This window comes from Phaethon aethereus (genome assembly GCF_964289735.1).
Source record: "Phaethon aethereus genome assembly, chromosome: W".
NCBI classification, from domain to species: Eukaryota; Metazoa; Chordata; class Aves; order Phaethontiformes; family Phaethontidae; genus Phaethon; species Phaethon aethereus.
In genome coordinates, this window is record NC_138581.1 from 37,597,088 (window position 1) to 37,617,826 (window position 20,739).

At 45.2% G+C, this 20,739-nt stretch overlaps 1 protein-coding gene across 1 annotated transcript in view; it reads right to left on the reverse strand.

Moving 5' to 3' along the window:
• Positions 1 to 416: 416 nt before the first annotated feature.
• Positions 417 to 20,739, reverse strand: part of LOC309415216 (zinc finger protein 367-like) — a gene marked incomplete at both ends in the record, with an annotated part of 41,223 nt that continues 20,900 nt past the window's right edge. The window contains 5 exon segments of the mRNA XM_082012667.1: positions 417 to 648; positions 1,244 to 1,382; positions 1,802 to 1,921; positions 4,980 to 4,989; positions 4,993 to 5,130. Of these exon segments, the coding sequence (XP_081868793.1) occupies positions 417 to 648; positions 1,244 to 1,382; positions 1,802 to 1,921; positions 4,980 to 4,989; positions 4,993 to 5,130 (639 nt within the window).

A 20,739-nucleotide genomic window follows, 5' to 3' on the forward strand; every position in this document is an offset into this window, starting at 1 on the left:
TATAGTTTTGCTTAAACAGTGAGATAAATACTTTCCCTATTCTCAGCCTTCTTTGGCCACATGTACCATTCTGCTAACCACAAACACTGTGCTCAGAAAGTGCTTCCTGTGAAAACTGTTTCAAATAAATGAGTTAACCTTGCAAAAATCTAGCTTCCCACAACATGAAGTTTTTCCACCCCGCATTATGCAGTTCCGTATTTACAAGATACTTAAACTTTACATTTGTCTTTTACCTTACAAAAAGTGCAACTCTCTCACCCCATGTTATGGGATGACAACATTCTTCATAAAGTCTACAGAACAGCAGCCTATGATAAATAAATAAGGTGCTTAGATTATGCCCAGGATCTAACTGGTTAAAGATCACCAAGTACCACCATTTCGTAAAGGCAGACTCCATTCCTATGCTACTGTCACAGTGATGCCACAGCTAGGTTTGCAAGCTCAATAAGAGCCAACGCACCATGCATGCATTCACGCTGTTCCTGGAGGCGGCGGCAAGCAGCTGAATGAGCGCTATTTTTCTCTTCATCATCCTCTTCATCAGACTGAAGATATCCCATCACGTCCTTCTGTTCCTGATCCATTTTCTGGATTGTTTGACTTTTCAAAGTGGGAGCACGCTGTTCTCTAGTCTCCCAGTATCTACAACATCAGAGGCGGAGAATGCTTTTAAATTACATACAGTTTATGTAAGAACTACCATGCAAAGCTATCAAAGATCTTTCAAGTATTGTCTTGCACATGACTAATCACTGCATTTGTTTTTTTCTCTTTCAACCCTTTTATGGCACTATTTAAGCTGTCAGAAGCCTCCTTTATTCAGCGTTTTAAGTGCAGAAGTGCCCACGGGATATCTGATCTTTCACACAGATCTTTCTGCTACATGGTATTCCCACCAGTCATCTCTCTCCGTGCATACACAACTGTTGTTCCTCACATAGATGCAAATTCATCAGTATAACTGTAGCACTAACATGGTATTAGCAGGTATTGCTCAAGAAAAGAGAAGCCTTTAAGCAGAGAAGGAAAAACAGATGAGAAAGCCTCATGAGGAACTTTGTCTTAACCAGGAGTCAGCACTTAAAAAAAAAGGCAAGGCTGGGTTGAATCATACTAAAGGAACAGTTGGAGTTTGTTTACTTGTTTTCTTTTTTTTTTTTTTTGCCCTTAAGAATAAAACACTTTCTCAGGCCACTCTGTTAAGTTTAGAGAGAGATCACACCATAAGGAAACTTACTTCGCTAGCCACTCAGCTGCAGCTTTATTGTCAGCTGTCTCTTTTTTACTCAGTCTAACTGTGGGTTCTTCACTCTTCAGCCGGGCATATGGGTGTTTGGGGCAATGACGGTTTGCATGTGTGAATCTGCTTAAACAGCCTTAAAAACACAAAATACCAATGGAGAACACATTAAGGAAAGCAGTCAACTGACATGTTAGCATAACATCCGTGGGATGAAGATGGTCCTGAATCCAACCTTCCTTACTCCACAAAAAACTGGATTCAGTTGGAAACAACACACTAGTCGCAAGGCCCATAACATGCCCAGTCATTTTATGCATTGGTATCAACTGATACAATTAGTGATAACCTGGCTTATATAATCAGTCATGCAATCCTTATATCCAAGTTTGAGTGATTATGCACAGATTTTGTGTGGCTTCTCCCTTCCCTAGAAGTTCCTCTAAAATTAAGATCCAAAGCTTTTATAGATCACTGCCACATGAGCGTCCATACATTCCCAATACTAGACTGACACTAATTCTGAAAGCCACAAGTTATTCTCTGAGGGCTCACCGTTCTCTGAGCAGATGAAAGGCTTTTCCCTTGTGTGAAGACGCTGGTGAGTTTTGAGCTGCCCACTCTGAACAAAGGCTTTCCCACAGTCTGGGTAGTCACACAAATAAGGTCTTTCACCTTTAAAAACAAAACAAAACAAAACAAAACAAAAAACAAACAAAAACAAAACCCCACAAAAAAGCACCCCCCCCAACCCAAAACCACACACACAGATTTATGAAAGCTGAATATAGAACAGTCATACTATCCAGTGGTGGTCCTTGGCTTTAGACTTACACAAGCAAGCTCTCCTTTTATGCACTCATACTTGCATCTACTCAGAAAGACTTAATGCACTGGACAGCAGAGATACACTTTTACTCCAAAAGAATGTTTAAAGTACGTATTAAATGCTACTGGATAATACATTTTTTCCCCAGAAAAATATCAAAATTGTATTTTTGCCTTATATTCCTAATCTTGCACATTATTTAAATAATCTATACTCAAGTCAGCTTCTGGTATGTTGAAGTACAAGATAATTCTAGAAGGCATAAAAAGGATGGGCTGACAGTAGTTCAGAGGAATCATGGGCCTTGCTTTTTCCCCCCTCCATGAGAAGATTGGACATTCCTCCCTGTCACTGTCCAGATTTTTTTGGACTGCAGTAGGAATTTGAATGAGGCACAGAGCACTAGAGCAACTGCAAATAAGATGACTCCTTATCAAGGAGTCATCCTTAGTTCTGTTCATTTTGGTGTGTGAGACAGTGGCAAGCAATGTTACACACTGTTTTCCTTCTTTGAAAACTTCTGCTTCAGCATGTAAGCAGACGTGTGAACTTAGTAGTGGCCAGGTTTCCAGAAAGGCTACAGTTTTGTAGTTCTAGATGTTAGCAGCATCTCACCATCTTTGGTATTAGAAAGGGCAGTTCCAGAGAAGAGAAGAATTTGACCATGTTTTCCCTTTGAGCACTGCATCCTGCCTTTCAGAGACTATCATGAAAAACTGAGTGCTTAGAGTGTTTTGTTTGTTTAAGAACTTTTTTTTTTTACATAAAACTTTCCTAAAGCACTGAGATAAGTCCTAGAACCAATACTTGTAGTTAGGTAGAATGAAACATACACAGTATATTGTATAGATAGCATCCTATAGTATAGGTAGAACAAAGTAAAGGCAAGCAATTTAATTCCAGTTGCAACCAGATAAATTTTATCATTAATATAAACTGAACTAGGGTAAAATAACTGAGGTTAATGATATAGGTATGTATAAAGTTGCAGAGGTATCTTATCAGAGAGTTTTACTAGACTATTTGAAAGAAGTTGTAATGAATAAATGGAGATAGGAAGAGAAACTCATTCTAGACTCAAGCCAAGAGAATTTAGGCCAACCATCAAGAAAGACTTCCCCATGCAAACTGCAACAAGAGGAATGGAGACAGTGGGTATTTCCTCTCTGCCTCTCAAGAGAGTATGATTAGGTGGCAAGTTTGCAAAGGTGTGCCATGCCACCACTCCTTGGAAAGGACAACTAAAAGAACATAACACTGACTTACTAAGTCAGAAGAGTAACACCAAGGTGAGTTCTGCTCAATTAAGCAATTCATGTTTAAATACACAAGTTCAACCGAGTGAAATGAAAACATCTTTTGACCAAAAGGCATGAAGAATCTGGTGTTTAATATTAGTATCCACAGATTTGTCTTATTTGAGTCAGAAAAAGAGACAACAGGAGCCATGGCTTCATGTGTCTACAATAGTTCATACTTTATTGCAACATACAGTCTTGTTGGAACATGAAGAAAACAAAAAGTGTATTTACTTGGTATAAAAACAGCATCTCCCTTTCAGTTCAAGCTCAGTTGGACATTGAGTGAATTGTCACTATGTTTTAACTTAAATGAATTGTCTTCTGGAGCTGCTTTATATATAGTTCAGTAAATTAAAGTGACCACCTTCACCCCAGAAAATAAGTTCTAAATAAGGAAATGGTAAGGGAGACAACTGGACAATGATTTTAAGCATTTGAACTCTTTTCTCAACATTTAAGATACACTTTTAATATATTACACTATCCAAGGTATCAGCTATTTTTTAAGATACTTTTTCCTCTTACAGCTGCACTTCAGAACCTAAAGGTGTTGGTCAACAGCTGGCTGAATATGAGCTGGCAGTGTGCCCAGGTGGCCAAGAAGGCCAACAGCATCCTGGCTTGTATCAGAAATAGTGTGGCCAGCAGGAGTAGGGAAGGGATTGTGCCCCTGTACTCGGCACTGGTGAGGCTGCACCTCGAATACTATGTGCAGTTTTGGGCCCCTCACTACAAGAAGGATGCTGAGGTGCTGGAGCACATCCAAAGAAGGGCAACGAAGCTGGTGAAGGGTCTAGAGCACAAGTCTTATGAGGAGCGTCTGAGGGAACTGGGGTTGTTCAGTCTGGAGAAGAGGAGGCTGAGGGGAGACCTTATCGCTCTCTACAACTACCCAAAAGCAAGGTGGGTGTCAGTCTCTTTTCCCAAGTAACAAGTGATAGGATGAGAGGAAACAGCCTCAAGTTGTGCCAGGGGAGGTTTAGATTGGATATTAGGAAAAAATTCTTCACCAGAAGTGTTCTCAAGCATTGGAACAGGCTGCCCAGGGAAGTCGTTGAGTCACCATCCCTGGGGGTATTTAAAAGACATGTAGATGTGGCGCTTAGGGCCATGGTTTATTGGTGGACTTGGTAGTGTTAGGTTAACAGTTGGACTCGATGATCCTAAAGATCTTTTCCAACCTAAATGATTCTATGATTCTGTGTTTCAATTCCTGTGTAAAAACTACACAAAAGAAGAAGGAAACAGAAGTCAGAGAAGAGGTAGTCAGAATGATAAATACTACCAAGTACAGAACACTAAGCTCAGGAAAAATTTTTCCTCTTATTAAGGAAGTCTGACAACAGCAGAAAAAATATTTACACTATATGCCTTTACTATTAGAGCCCAAATTACTGCTACAGTTACCCTGTGACAAAAAGTTACAGTAAGACTTTCCTTTGATTGCACTAACAAGCCCTGGGAGAAAAGTATGATTAATTTAACAATTACAATAAGATTAATATCTTGTGTGCACAGGATGAGGTATTTTTTTTTTGCCTTCCCAACTGCTTGATAAGTGTTTGTCAGCTACTCACATCTTCCTTTTAATCTCTTCACTTACCACTATGAGTTCATTTGTGTGCCCGTAGTGATTTCTCTCGTGGAAATACCCTGTTGCAGATATTGCAATGTATTCTGCTAGAAGAATGCTCTCCTTCATTTATCAGTTCATGAACTGTGTCTGCTCTTGGTCGGCCACGTCTTATCCCATCCTGTATTAAAATAATTAAGAAACTGAAGTGTCATACTTTTCCATGCGTGGAGTAATCGCTGAGGGGTACTTTGGAAATTTACCCTCTAAGAACAGCCTTGAAACCAGGTGGAACGTAGCACTCATGTACAACGGGTCTGTGCCATGGAGACTCCCTGGACGGCCCTGGATGTTGGCAACATCAGGGGCACGTGGTGTGCTGACTCTGGGAGAGATTACATAGAGGGTGGAGCGGAGTGGAGACCTCGCGGCCACGCTCTGTGAACAGGGGAGTTTAGGGATGCACAGGATGTACATTGATAAGCTGCGCTTACAATGTCCTGGGCCAAAGACCTGTCAACTTTGATGAAGTGCTGTACTTGGAGTGAACTTTGCTAATTATAATATCATTATAATACTAAAACGCACTCCCCTCTCAAAGGCTACCACCCCCCCAAGGTGCGACCCCTCCTCAATGAGCGTGCGCACTGAATTTTTCCTAGTCTGTACCTTTAAACGCGAAGCGAGAGAATTCTGAACCAGTCCTGATAAAGGCATGTATGACTAGAGTCACTCAAGCTCCACTTGTAAAGTAATACACTATAAAATAATGTTTTAAGAGCTGGATGTTAGGGAAGATACCATCGTCGTGTACTATTCTAACTTCTGGGATCAGTCGACGGGCTGAGCCTCTCTTCCCCCCCATCGGGACGCCGTTGGGTAAGATTTGAACCATTGGTCATACCAAGTGCCTCTCCGGGAAACTTAGAAATCTCTATAGAGTCACTTTACATCTTTTAACGCGTTTATAGCCAAGTAGTGTCACTCAAACTTTTGGTATTTGCACGTGCTTTGCAGACAGTGAATTTATCACCGGCAATCCAAAGAACCTGTGTATCTGTTGCTTCAATAAATCGCACTATTGATTGACTCAGCCGTGTGTTGTCCCTGAACGCGACCGTACCTCTGAGTGCAGCCGTGTTAGTTCAGGAGGTGTCCGGCTGAGCAGGTAGTGTGATGTTAGTAGTGCATCCGGACCCGTGATAGTCCAACGAAGGTGTTGGGCGCGACCGGACTACTAACGCTGACTTTGGGCATCATTCAGAACCTAAGCTCAGCCGCCCCCAGTCCCTCTGATATCTGAGGATCGACTGGAAAGCAAGGGGGTTTAGTTTCTGCCAAATTGCTCTGCCTCTTAATGCAACACCATGTAAGCAGTTTAGCAAAGAACATCCCCCCTCCTCCAAACAAAGAAACCTACAACACAACCCACAAACAACCACACGCAGAGTATTCTTACATAAGCCAAATAAAATTGAAGGATCTGCTAAAACAATACATAGGAAACCACAAGTATTTTTATGGGAAAAAAAAAGAAAAAGAAAAAGACACTAGAACTCATTTAGAAGTGTCCCCAAAAAATTTTTTACAGGGCTATAATGAAGATATATCCAAAGATGGGTAAAACAGCAGAACTGTGAGAACCAAGATGTCCTGGTTTCAGCCAGCATAGAGCTGGTTTTCTTCACAGAAGCTAGTGTGAGGCTATGTTTTGGATCTGGGATGAGAAACTGTTGGTAATGTGCTGGTGTTTTGGGTTGTTGCTAAGTAGTCAAGGACAGTCCAGCTTCTCATGCTGGCCTGCTAGCAAGAAGGCTGGGGGTGCACGGGAAGCTGAGAGGGGACACAGCCAGGACAGCTGACCCAGGCTGGCCAAAGAGATATTCCCTACCATACAACATCATGCCCAGTACATAAACTGGAGTTGGCCAGGGGCTGGGAATCGCTGCTTGGGGATGGGCTATCTATCACTGGGTGGTGAGAAATTGCTGTATTGGGCATCACTTGTTCTTGTACATTCCTTTGTCGGTATTATTATTGTTGTTATCATTGCTGTTTCCTTCTCTCTTTCTGTCCTATTAAACCGTGTTTATCTCAACCCACAAGTTTTTTCCCTGTTCTCTCCCCTGTCCCACTGGAGGAGGGGGGAGTGAGCGAGTGGCTGTGTGGTGCTTAATTGCTTGCTGGGGCTAAACCACGACACAAGTCTAAGCCTATCCCACGGTATAGCTTACATTATCACAGGAGTCATCAAATAGCAGTATGGGAGAGGCTGGTTTTGTGTGTGTGGGGTGTGTGTAGGATATATGAAGTGTGTGTAGCATGGTGTGCGTGGTACGTGTGAGGTGCATGGTGTGTGTGCACGTGGTTCGTGGTGCGTGCATGGGGGGTGTGTGTGCACACAGGGGGTGTAGTGTGTGGGGTGGATGTTGTGTGAGCAGTATGTGGTGGGTGAGAGCAGTGTGTGAGTGTGGTGTGTGTGGTGCATGGTTGCGTGGGGGTGTGTGTGCTGTGGATGGGTGCAGGTGTTAGGTGATGTGTGGGAGTAGAGTGTGGGGTGCATGGGGTAGGAGGTGCATGCATGTGTGGTGCATGGGGAGGCACGCATGTGCATGCACGGTGTGTGGTGCATTTGTGGAGTACATGTGGTGGGTTGTGGGAAGGTGTGGGGTGTGTCAGGATTAGGTAGGGGGTGGGGATGTGTGCATACGGGGGTTTTGGGGGCATCTGTTTGTTGGGGTTTTTTTCTCACTCCAGGGTCCTGAGTCATCTGGATTTTTTTTCGTGCCGCAGTTTTAGGTTGTCAGGGTTTTTTTTCATTCCATGGCTTTGGGTTGTTGGGGAGTTTTTTTGTTATGAGCTTTTGGGTTTCCAGGTTTGGTTGGGTTTTTTTTTATTTTGGTTCCTGCTTTTTGTGTCATTTGAGGGTTTTTTTTTTATTCTGGGGTCTTGGGTTGTTGGGGGTTTTATTCGTTCTGGGGTCTTGGATTTTTTGTGGTATTTGATTCCAGTGTTTTGGGTTGCTTGGGGTTGTTTTTCATCTTGTTTTGTTTTTAGTTCTGGGGTTTTGGGTTGTTTGGGGTGTTTGACTGTGAGGTTTTGGGTTGTTTGGGTATTTTTTGATTACAGTGGTTTAGTTTTGGGGTTCTAGTGTCTGGGATTTTTTCAGGGTATAACCAAGGTGGAAGGGAATTAAAATAAAATAGGGTTAGAAAATAGGTTTGTGAATTTGTAGCAAGTTGTAACTCTAAGAACATTATGCACCAGCAATGCTGCTCGAGAACCCACCTAACCCTTCCCATCTTGATTTAATTATCAAGGAGTTAAGTGTAACATTGTGATCATGTTTTGTTCTAATAACAAGTAGTCAGAAAGAAGGAACACCTTGGTCAGTTTTACGGTCCGGTGGGTAGGTAATTATTCATTCTACAGTCTTGTCTTAAAACAAAGGACTGTGGGGTGAATGATTGCATATTGGACCGACAGCCCGTGAAGGCTTATTGAGTATTGCCAAGCTTAAGTGAACTTTGTAGGAAAGGTAATTCCGGCAGGGGGAGATCGCGACCACCGACTCAGAGACCACCCACTCAAGAAACCCTCCGACTCAAAAGATTAAGGAAGTAAAATCCCAAGAAATTATAGTGAGCATGCGTGGTCATTTACATGGTAGGCGAGGAATACTTAACCAATCATTGTATGGACACTTGATGAATATGTATTAATCTTGCCTATAAATGTTTGATTTTTGAACTGATCGAGCAAACACGATTTAGGAGGAGCTATCCCCCGTGTTCCCGGCACCGTGAATAAAGAATGCCTGCCTTTTAACACTACATTGGTGTTACGAGGTTTATTCCCGATTTCGGTGACAAGGGGGGGAGGCTGGGAGTCTTATTTGGATCTGAGTTTTTTGGAGGGAGATCTTTGGTTCTTGTATTTTGGGGCTTTTGGATTCTTGGGCTTTGGGATATTGCATTTCTGGGGTCTTGAGGTCGTTTGCTTCCAGGCTTCTGGGTTGTCCAGTTTATTTTTTTGGTTCCAGGCTTTTAGGTCGGGGGGGGGGGGGTGTTCCAGCCTTTTGGGTCGTAGGGGCTGGGGGTTTTTTGGTTCCTGGCTTTTGGGGGATCTGATGGTTTTGTTTGTTCTGGCCTATTGGGTCATCTGTTTTTTCCTTTTGGTTCCAGGCTTTTGCATCATCTGTTTTTTTTGTTTAGTTCTGGGCTTTTGGGGCATCTGTGGGTTTTTTTCATTCTGGGCTTTTGGGGAATGGTTGGGTTTTTTTTCATTCCGGGGCTTTGGTTTTGTGGTTGGTTAACCTAGGCTGGCTGCCAGGTGCCCACCAAGCCACTCCCTCACTCCCCCTCCTCAGCAAGACGGGGGAGTAAATAAGATGAAAAGCTCATGTGTTGAGGTAAGGACAGGGAGATTGCTTTTTCCTCCTCACATTGTTCCCCTGCTCCAGCATGGGGTCCCTCCCATGGGATACAGTCCTTCACAAACTGCTCCTGTCAGCAGCTGTCCCCACAGCCAGTTCAAGCCATGGGAAGCCGATGCTAGCAGCAGCAGCAGTTGCTGCATGCTGAGAGGAGTGTGAGGCTTCTGAGGTCCCTGGGGGTGTCTGAGGGGGTTTCTGGGCCCCTGACACCCTTGGGCTGTGTGTGTGGGAGGGGCCAGCCAGCTGCCAGTAAATTGAGTCAGTTTGCAGAAGTGAAAGCCATCCAGGTGGCCCTAGAGATTGCTAAACGAGAAAGGTGGCCAGTGCTCTATTTCTATACTGACTCCTGGATGGTGGCTAATGCCCTATGGGGGTGGAATGTAATGGCTGTAATGCCCTACAGCAGTGGAAGAAGACCAATTGGCAGCACAGGGGTAAACCCATCTGGGCTGCTGCATTGTGGCAGGACATTGCTGCCTGGGTAGAAAACACATCTCTCAAGGTACGTCATGTAGATGCTCATATGCCCAAAAGCCGTGCCACTGAGGAACATAGAAACAATCAACAGGTAGGCAAGGCTGTCAGAATTGAAGTAGCTCAGGTGGACCTGGACTGGGAGCGTAAGGGTGAGCTATTTATATCTTGATGGGCCCACAAGACATCGGGACACCTAGGAAGAGATACAACATACAGATGGGCTTGTGATCGAGGGATGGACCTGACCATGGAGGCCATCACACAGGTCACTCATGAATGTGAAACATGTGCTGCAGTCAAGCGAGCCACACGAGTAAAATCTGCCTGGAATAGAGGGCAGTGGCTGGGTTTTCAATATGGTGAGGCCTGGCAAATTGACTATATTGGACCATTGCCATGAACATGCCAAGGCAAGCGCTACATACTCACCATGGTGGAAGCAACTACTGGTTGGCTAGAAATATACCCTATAAATCATGCCACTGCCCAAGCCACCATCTTAGGCCTTGAAAGGCAAATTTTATGGTGACATGGCACACCAGAAAGAATTGAATCAGACAATGGGAACTCATTTCCAAAATAACCTCATAAACTCCTGGGCCAAGAAACACAGCACTGAGTGGGTGTATCACATCCCCTATCACCCACAAGCCTCTGGAAAGATTGAGAGATATAATGGACTGTTAAAGACTATGTTGAGAGTCTTGGTCAACGAGGCGTAGAAGCACTGGGATACAAATTTAGCAGAAGCCACTTGGCTGGTTAACACTAGAGGATCTGCTAACTGTCCTGGTCCTGTCCAAACAAAACCCTTACATACTGTGGAGGAGATAAGGTCCCTGTAGTGCACCTAGGGAAGTGGCTGGGGAAGGCGGTGTGGATTACTCCTCCCATGGGAAAAGGAAAACCCATTTGTGGGATTGTCTTCGCTCAAGGACCTGGGTGTACTCGGTGGGTGTCCTGGTTTCAGCCAGGATAGAGCTGGTTTTCTTCACAGAAGCTAGTGTGAGACTGTGTTTTGGATTTGAGATGAGAAACTGTTGATAATGTGCTGATGTTTTGGGTTGTTGCTGAGCAGTCAAGGACAGTCCAGCTTCTTGTGCTGGCCTGCCAGCAAGCAGGCTGGGGGTGCACGGGGAGCTGGGAGGGGACACAGCCGGGACAGCTGACCCAGACTGGCCAAAGAGATATTCCCTACCATACGACGTCATGCCCAGTACATAAACTGGAGTTGGCCGGGAGGCAGAAATCGCTGCTCGGGGACGGGCTGTCGATCACTGGGTGGTGAGCAATTTCTGTATTGGGCATCACTTGTTCTTGTACATTCCTTTGTTGGTATTATCATTGTTGTTTCCTTCTTTCTTTCTGTCCTGTTAAACTGTGTTTATCTCAACCCACGAGTTTTTTCCTAATTCTCTCCCCCGTCCCACTGTGGGAGGGTGAGTGAGTGAGCGGCTGCGTGGTGCTTAGTTGCCAGCTGGGGCTAAACCACGACAGTGGGTAATGCGGAAAGATGGAGAGACCTGACGTGTGCCTCAAGGAGATTTAACCTTGGGGGAAAAATAATCTGTGATGTGAGTTGTATGTTGTAGGAAGTAATGTAGCAGGAATGACCTGAACCGACGAAGAGATAGTTTCGCAAGGAATCTGGTGAATGCAGCAATGACCCAAACCAAGACGGTGTTGGTGCCCAACAATCAAACACACTGCTGCTGCTGTCCTGAGCACCCATCTTGACAGATGGGGCCCAAGTCATAGCCAGTTCATGTGGACATTTAGGGGAGTGGAGGAAGCCCATGGAATGGGAGAGTAATATCTATCTGTTAAAGGACAGGGGATAGTTAATGAGAATGTATAAATCTGTATGTTGTGTATAAAGATGGCTTAAGTAGGTAGTATACATTGTAAGTGTTGGTAAGAGCGGATTTCAGTAATGAGAATTAAATACAGTGAGATGGTTAGAAGATATGTAAATGTATCAAATTATGTGGGACCTGAGCATGATGCAAATGGTATGGAATCAGGGGTGGAGATTATATTGGGTCTGGCTGAGATGGAGTTATTTTTCCCCATAGCAGCCCTCATAGTGCTGTGCCCTGTATTTGTAGCTAGAAAGGTGCTGATAACACACCAATGTTTTGGCTACTACTGAGCAGCGCTCCCACAGCATTAAGACTGTCTCTGCAACATTCCCCCTCCTCATCCCCAAAGGCCAGTAGGCTGGGGGTGGGCAAGATCTTGGGAAGGGACATAGCCAGGACAGCTGACCCAGACAGGCCAAGGGGATATTCCATACCATATGACGCCTGCTCAGAAATAAAAGCTAAGAGAAAGGACTGGCCGGGGGGGGGGGGGGGTGGGGGTGGGAGGGCACTCATTATTTGTCCTGGTTTTGCTGGGATAGAACCATAAAATCATATTTCTGTTCAGGAAAGCTCCATTTCTAAGAAGACTACAGCACCTGTTACTGTGAGAATAAAGTTGATAAGATACTTTGTTGTTCATGGCCAGTCATGGTATACATAGTGATCAAGGCCTCTAGCAGTCTTGAGATAGCCAGGTGCTAAAGCTAGGAGGAACAGAGGCCAAGACAGCTGACCAGGCTGGCCAACAGAAGTATTCCATACCATAAACATCACGCTCACTGTAAATTGAGGAGTCTGCTGGGAATCTCTCTCTCTCTCTCTCTCCCTCAGTGGCTGCCATCCCTGGAGGGTCTTGTCTGTCGCTCTGCTCCTGAGGCCTACTCTCCCTTCGCTGGAGCTGTGCTGCTCGCAGTGTTCGCCAACCAGCGTTCGCAGCTGGGAGTGCAACAGCTCATGACCACTATCTGGGATGAGTATAACTCTGTATACTTTATATTGCTTTAGTATTGATATTAGTTCTATTGTTTTATTAAATCTGTTTCTATTTCAACCCATTTGAACCCATGAGTTTCATTTTTTCCCCAATTTCCCTTTCTTGGCTGAGAAGAGGGTTTCAAGGGATAGAGCAAGTGCTTGCATTTAGTCTGGAGTTCCCCAGCATAGGCTCTCCATGGGCTGCAGATTCTTTTAGGGCTGTCGTGGTTTAGCCCCAGCCGGCAACTAAGCACCACGCAGCCGCTCACTCACTCCCCCTCCCGCAGTGGGACGGGGGAGAGAATTAGGAAAAAAAACCTCATGGGTTGAGATAAACACGGTTTAATAGGACAGAAAGAGAGAAGGAAACAAAAATGATAATACCAACAAAGGAATGTACAAGAACAAGTGATGCCCAATACAGAAATTGCTCACCACCCAGTGATCGACAGCCCGTCCCCGAGCAGCGATTTCCGCCCCCCGGCCAACTCCAGTTTATGTACTGGGCATGACGTCGTATGGTAGGGAATATCTCTTTGGCCAGCCTGGGTCAGCTGTCCTGGCTGTGTCCCCTCCCAGCTCCCCGTGCACCCCCAGCCTCCTTGCTGGCAGGCCAGCACAAGAAGCTGGACTGTCCTTGACTGCTCAGCAACAACCCAAAACATCAGCACGTTATCAACAGTTTCTCATCCCAAATCCAAAACATAGTCTCACACAAGCTTCTGTGAAGAAAACCAGCTCTATCCTGGCTGAAACCAGGACAAGGGTGTTGGGATCACTCTGCACGGCTCGACCTTAAGGAAAAGGAGCTGCAGCATTGAGAAGCTGGTAAACAGCTAGATATCTGCACGGCTCGGCCTTGAGAAGAGGGAGCTGTGGCACTGGGAAGCTGGTAAACAGCTGGACATCTGCAGGGCTCGGCCTTGAGGAGAAGGAGCTGTGGTAAACAGCTAAGAAGCAGCACTGTATAAGAAAAACAGGATGGAACCCGGACCACGTAGCAGTAACCGCAAGTAGGAGGAGTATGATAATGCAATCTTTAGAGCTAAGCCAATGATTGTAAGACAAGTATGCATAAGGTAGAACTTAGTGTATAAATATGTGTAAGGTTTTGCAATAAAGTTGAAGCTTGCTTTATCACTCATATTGAGTCGACTGCATGCCTTCCCTCGCTCGTCGCAAGTGGCGCCCGAACAGGGACCCCCATCCTTGTTTTTCACCGGACAGCAAGATCGGAGAAGCACTGGTAGCAGCGACCAGGGAGCAGAAGATCGGCGGACGCTGCCGCGGCGCGCCTGATCCGTGCTTGAACCCAGGATAATTAAGAAGGGGTTCGCCGTCCGAAAGAAGGCTACCCGTGGGAAAAGGCTGCAAAAATAATTGACCAGATAATTAAGAAGGTCAACGTAGCGCGCAATGGAAATAGAGGTAGCATTCGAAATCTTAAAATGCTTTTTAGAAAAGCAGGGAGTAAGCCAATTAAAAGATCTGGCTGGGTTAATTGCGTTAGGGAAAGCGAAAGGGTTTTTTAAAGACCCTGAAAGTATGTTTGAAGTAGACGAGTGGCGTTCTTATGGAGATTGTTTGTGGGATCTAGTAATCGATGATGAAAAATCAGCAAAAAATTAATGAAATCTTGGAGAGATGTTATTCATTGCATGAAAAGATATAAAACTGAAAAGCGAATAGCACAGGCAACAAAGACAGTATAAAATCTACGACGCTCTAGAGGTTGATCCTAGAGACATTAAAAGAACTAAAGGCAGAACGCATCGCATGAAGAAGGGGCGATGGTCAGACTCCTGCTGCATATGCTCTCTAAGAGAGGACTGAAATATGATGAATATACACTTAGAAGGCTTCTAATTTGGAGCCAAAAAGGGTACCCCCCCGATGCGTCTGTGGCGTTTAAGGCAGAGACGTGGGAGGAGATAGGAAAAATGTTATAGGAACATATTGGGAACAGAGATAAAACCGCCGCAGAGTTAGTGACGGCATGGAAGTTGATGTTAACCACATTAAAAGCCTTGAAGGCAGAGAGAAAAGCTGCAGCTGATATGGAGGAGGCTGTTAAACCACCTTCAACCAATCCCTTTTTAACTGAGTCAGAGGGTCCAGGACCTTCAGCGACTCCGACTGCACCTCCTGAGGTGCCAGATGCACCGAGTAAACCGGCTGCATAGATAAGTCAGAGAAACAGATCTACGATGATGTATGTGAGGGCAAGACGGGACAACGTTGCCCAGAACAATGTACTCAGTGTTCCCCTGTGTGCCCATGTGAAAGATCAATGGGGCGAGTCTCGAAAGGAGATGGGCAAGCAGCGGAGCTAGCAACAACATGGCAATTGCTATTGGAGACTGTTTTGAAGAGCCAGGGGCTAGCAGCAGACTCTGCCACAGCTTTTGAGTTACCTACCTGGGAGAAAGCAGGGAAATTGGTGTTTGAGGCAGCCTCTAAAGAGGATCATATGGCTGCGAAAGTGTTAACAACCTGGCGATTAGTCAGAGACTCTATAAAGACTATAAAATCAGAGTGGACGGCGGCAGCAGCTGCCGCTGCCACAGCCTTGGGAGAGAAGGGAGGCCGAGCTGGGGATGGTGAGAACGAGCAACCCCCGCCAGCCTCCCCCCCCCCACTAACGCAACCAACGGAGGTGGCGAGTCCTCCTTGGCCCCCGCCTCCTGACCCGTGCCGCAACAGGAGGGGGCTGCCTGGGATGATCCTTCCCCCAAGTCAAGATACGACCCTGCCCAACATTGGCGAGGCATGAGACAAGAGACTTTGGCAGAGAGGGAGGGGACGGAGTGAAGTGGGTACCGGCCAGGTCAGTACGGCCGGCAGTAAGACCTGAAGATCTTGTCACACGTCCCACGGACGCAGTCAACTCCGACGTACCGCCAGCTGATGCTTTCACTCTTTTGTATGCGGAATGATGGCTCGTTGACTGTCTCAGCGGCTCTCCCCGGACGGTCAAGAGCAGGAACTTCAATATGCCATATTTGTAAAACAGTGTTGTGGGTTTGTTCTATGTCGTTGTAATTATTGTCACAAATGTATCATTTCTTTTGCAGGGAATCGAAGAGTATATTTCAATTGCTTTTTTACCATTCCCTTAGCAGCTGAGGATGCAGAGAACTTTGCCTTTACGATACCATCGGTAAATAAAGGAGAGCTAGCAAAAAGTATCATTGGGTAGTGTTACCACAAGGAATGCAAAATTCACCTACGATGTGTCAGACATTTGTGGCATGGGCTCTAGAACCGGTGTGGAAAAAGTATCCAGATTTAATAATGTATCATTATATAGTTGATATATTAATAGCAGGGACACAATTGAATGCAGACCACATTTTACAGCACTTAGAGCACTATTTAGGAAAACGGGGTTTAAAAATAGCACCAAAAAAAAAAAAAAAAAAAAAGGCAAAAGAAGGGACCATGGCAATATTTGAGCTGGATTATTACCAGGGCAGCGGTCCACTCACAAAAAATAAAGATTAAGGCGAAAATAGAAAATCTTTCTGATGTCCAAAAATTAATGGGGGACATACAGTGGGTTCGCAATATTTGCGGAATTACTAATGATGATCTAAGGCCATTGATGCCGCTCCTGGAGTCTTCGGTGGAGGCTCCAGAGCGACGTCAACTGAATGAGGATCAACACCAAGCTTTGCAGAAAATTACTGAGAAGATAGCCAGGTCACAGGATGTAAACCCCACGTTACCCATTTTTCAGAATGCTACCAATTGGTGTAATTATACAACGAGCAACATCTCACGCTCTACCATTGTCCCAATGAGACTCCCTAAAGGAATATTCTTGATTTGTGGTGATCGTGCATGGCAAGGTGTTCCCTCCCGTTTGAGAGGTGGTCCTTACACATTGGGGCACCTAACATTGTCAACTCCCAACACTTCTATGATATTGAACCTTACCCGACGGCATAGAATAAGATGACAGATTTGAAAATATCAGGAAGAGTGCAATGACCAACTGGATTTTTGGACTGCGGACAAAACCATACTAACCTCTTTCCTTGCCCCTGGGGTCGCTGCTGCCCAAGGCTTAACCACTTTAAATAAATTGGGATGTTGGCTAGCGAAACAAACCAATGCTACTTCTGCAACACTCAGTGCTTTGTTAATGGAAACTGACTCAATAAGGCATGCGACATTGCAAAATAGGGCAGCTATCGACTTCCTACTTTTGGCCCAAGGGCACGGGTGTGAGGAGTTTGATGGCATGTGTTGTATGAATTTAACAGATACATCACAGTCGGTAACTCAACAATTACAAAAACTGAAGGACTTAACGGACAGGTTACAGACAAGTTCACTAAACCTCGAATCATAGCTGTCAAGTTTGGGCCTAAGTGGATGGTTACAAGACTTAATAAAAGGGGCAGTTGTTATAGCACTTGTTATCTTAATACTAATGCTTATTGTACCATGTTTATTGCATTGTCTACAAGGAATGGTTCAAAAGGTAGTAAAGAATGCTTGGCTAGCTAATAAACGAGTATCTTACACACCCAATGAATGAGCTTTGTTAGATAATCACGCTCAAAACAAAAAGGGGGAGAGGCTACCACATTACCCTAAGAACGTTTGAATAAAGCCTTGTATGTGTTAAATTATTTGCGGAAGGAGAAAGGACCTTTTCAACTGCTAACCAGGGGACGAGGTTGACGGTGGTGGCTGTTTAAAACCATGGGTAAAACCATGGGTAACCCACTTTGCAGGTGCCTTGAAGTGGGTGAGGCCATGGGTGGGGCAGTCGCCATCGTCATCGTTGGACACATCATGACACTATCAGGTGTCATCGCAATCTGGATGCCACCTCAGTCAAAAGAAAATGTAGGGGTAAATCACACTGAAATTTGTGGTATCATGAGATGAACGTGGAAAGCTTTTGAGGCAAAGCGTTCTATAACTACAAATGCTTTGGTAAGATATAATATTGGTCTTCATAGCCTTATACAAGTACCTTTTTTCTATCACTAGGAGTAGTTTATATCACTAGAAGTAGTACAGCTAGAATTGTTTTGCTTTGTAATATTCTGCTATTGACTTAAGCATAAGTTGATATGTGACTGCTGAGTTATGAAAAAATGCCGTGTGAACAAAGCCTACGAACCAATAGACGGGATGGCTGTGGCGCGTGCAGCACGTCTGGCCAGCGGGCGCATACGCCATAGGCTCCCTGTATTAAAAGGTGACAACTGAGGTGAGTTCCGACACTCGCTGGCCACGTGTGTCAAAACTCGTTCCTCTACAAATGTGTAATACCGGGATTTCCTGAAGGGCAGTGGGCTGGTGTACAGCAAGGCCACCGTTGCCTCCGTGGGGACGCCCACGTAAAGCTGGCACCTACCAACTGCTGGGCTGAGTTCGCGGCGCAGGACGATACAAGAATGTACAGAGGGTCCATCTTCCTCACAGTCCTTGGGTTGCAAATGATCCATCAGGTTTTGTTTATACAAAAACAAAAAGGGGGAGATGTTGGGATCACTCTGCACGGCTCGACCTTAAGGAAAAGGAGCTGCAGCATTGAGAAGCTGGTAAACAGCTAGATATCTGCACGGCTCGGCCTTGAGAAGAGGGAGCTGTGGCACTGGGAAGCTGGTAAACAGCTGGACATCTGCAGGGCTCGGCCTTGAGGAGAAGGAGCTGTGGTAAACAGCTAAGAAGCAGCACTGTATAAGAAAAACAGGATGGAACCCGGACCACGTAGCAGTAACCGCAAGTAGGAGGAGTATGATAATGCAATCTTTAGAGCTAAGCCAATGATTGTAAGACAAGTATGCATAAGGTAGAACTTAGTGTATAAATATGTGTAAGGTTTTGCAATAAAGTTGAAGCTTGCTTTATCACTCATATTGAGTCGACTGCATGCCTTCCCTCGCTCGTTGCACAAGGGCATATCCAACTGCTCCGGCGTGGGGTCGGGGTTTGAGTCTGGGAGTTTTGCAAGGGTTTTGTTGGATCTTGAATTTTGAGGGTTTTGGATTCTGTTGGTTCTTTAGTTTCGTGATTTTCAGATTCTGGAGTTTTGGGATTTTGGGGTTCTGGGCTTTTGGGTCACCTGGAATTTTTTTATTTGTTTGTTTGGGCTTTTGGGGCATCTGGGTTTTTTGTTTGGTTCTGGGCTTTTAGTTTTTGGGTTCTGGGCTTTGGGTTTCTAGAGCTTTGGGGATTCTCTTTTTTAGTCCTGGGGATTATTTTTTTTTTTTTGCTGGGGGGTGTTCTGGGGATTATTTTTTTATCCTAGTGGGTTTAGGGATTTTTTTTTTATCTGAGAGGGTTTGGGAATATTTTTTGGTCTTGGGGGGTTTGGGGATTTTTTCTAGGGTTTTTTTGGTTCTAGGCTTTTGGGTCATCTGGTTGGGGGGGGGGGGGTGTCATTTCCAGGCTTTTGGGTTGTTTGTTTTGGGTTGGTTTTTTTGTTTGCTTCCAGGCTTTTGGGATATTTGGGGTTTTTTTTGATCTGGGCTTTTGGGATTTTGTGTTTTTCTTGGTTTGGGGGGCTTTTGGGTCCACTGGTTTTTTTATGGTTCCGGGCTTTTGGGTCATCTGAGTTGGTTGGTTGTTTGCTCCTATTTCTGAGCTTTTGGTTTGTCTGGGATTTTGGGTTCTAGGCTTTTGGATCATCTAGGTCTTTCTGGCTCCGAGCTTCGGGTTTGCCATTGCTTTTTCAGTTCCGAGCATTTGGGTGGTTTGGTTTATTTTGGTTCTGGGCTAATTGGATATCTCGTTCTCTTTGGTTCCAGGGTATTGGTTATCTGTTTTTCTTTGGTTCTGGGCTTTTGGGGGGCTGGGTTCGGCATGTTTTTGTTTTGGTGCATTTGTTTTGGGGTTGGATTTTTTCCCAGTATTGGGGGGGTTGCATTTGGCGTGTTTTGGGTGATTTTTTGCATTTTTCTTCCATTCAGTGGTTCGTGGGGATGGGTTTGATGCTGTTTTGGTTTGGTATATTTTGGGTGGGGGTTTTTTGTTCAGTGGTTCAGGGGGCTATGTATGTTTAGCGTGGTTTTGGTTTGGCTTGTTTTGGGGGTGGGTGGTTCTCTGGTTGGCAGGGCTAGGTTTGGCACGGGGGGTGGTTGTGTTGTTTGGGGGGGTGGGTGGCCTGTTTGGGGTTTTTTTTCATGTGTTTGTGACTGGTACCCCCTGCTCCTGACCCCCGGCAATGTGGTTAGCATAACTAACACCATTTTATAAGGCAAACAGCCATTCTCTGTGACCATGTGGGTCACATATTCATTCCCTTTCCCCTCGTTATCAGGCCCTGAAGGTCCTGTGAACCAAGTAGACAAATCAAACAGATTTCTTCTTCCCCACCCTACTGGCCTCAACATTCCTGGGCACCAGGCTGATTATTCCCTTCCTTACTGTCCTTGAAGGTCCCAGGCATCCAGCCAACCAGGTGCTATTGATGACCCTGTGTATTGGGTCTGGCTGAGATTGGAGGTAACTTTCCCCATAGCAGCCCTCATAGTGCTGTGCTTTGTATTGGTAGCTAGAAAGGTGTTGATAATACACCGGTGTTTTGACTACTACTGAGCAGTGCTCCCATAGCATCAAGGCTGTCTTTCCAACATTCCCCCTCCTCATCCCCAAAGGCCAGTAGGCTGGGGGTGGGCAAGATCTCGGGAAGGGACATAGCCAGGACAGCTGACCCAGATTGGCCAAAGGGATATTTCATACCATATGACATCAGCTCAGCAATAAAAACTAAGAGAAAGGAGGAGGAGAAGTGGGGAAATTCATCATTTACGACATTTGTCTTCCGGAGCAACTGCTACGTGTACTGAAGCCCTGTTTTCCAGGAAGTGGCTGGACATCACCTGCTGATGGGAAGTAGAGAATAAATCCTTTGTTTTCCTTTGCTTCTGCGCACAGCCTTTGCTTTTGCTTTATTAAACTGCCTTTATCTTGACCCATGTGTTTTTTCAATATTATTTTCTCCCCCCGTGTCCCACTGAGGAGGGGAGTGATAGAGCAGCTTGGTGGGCACCTGGCTTCCAGCCAAGGTCAA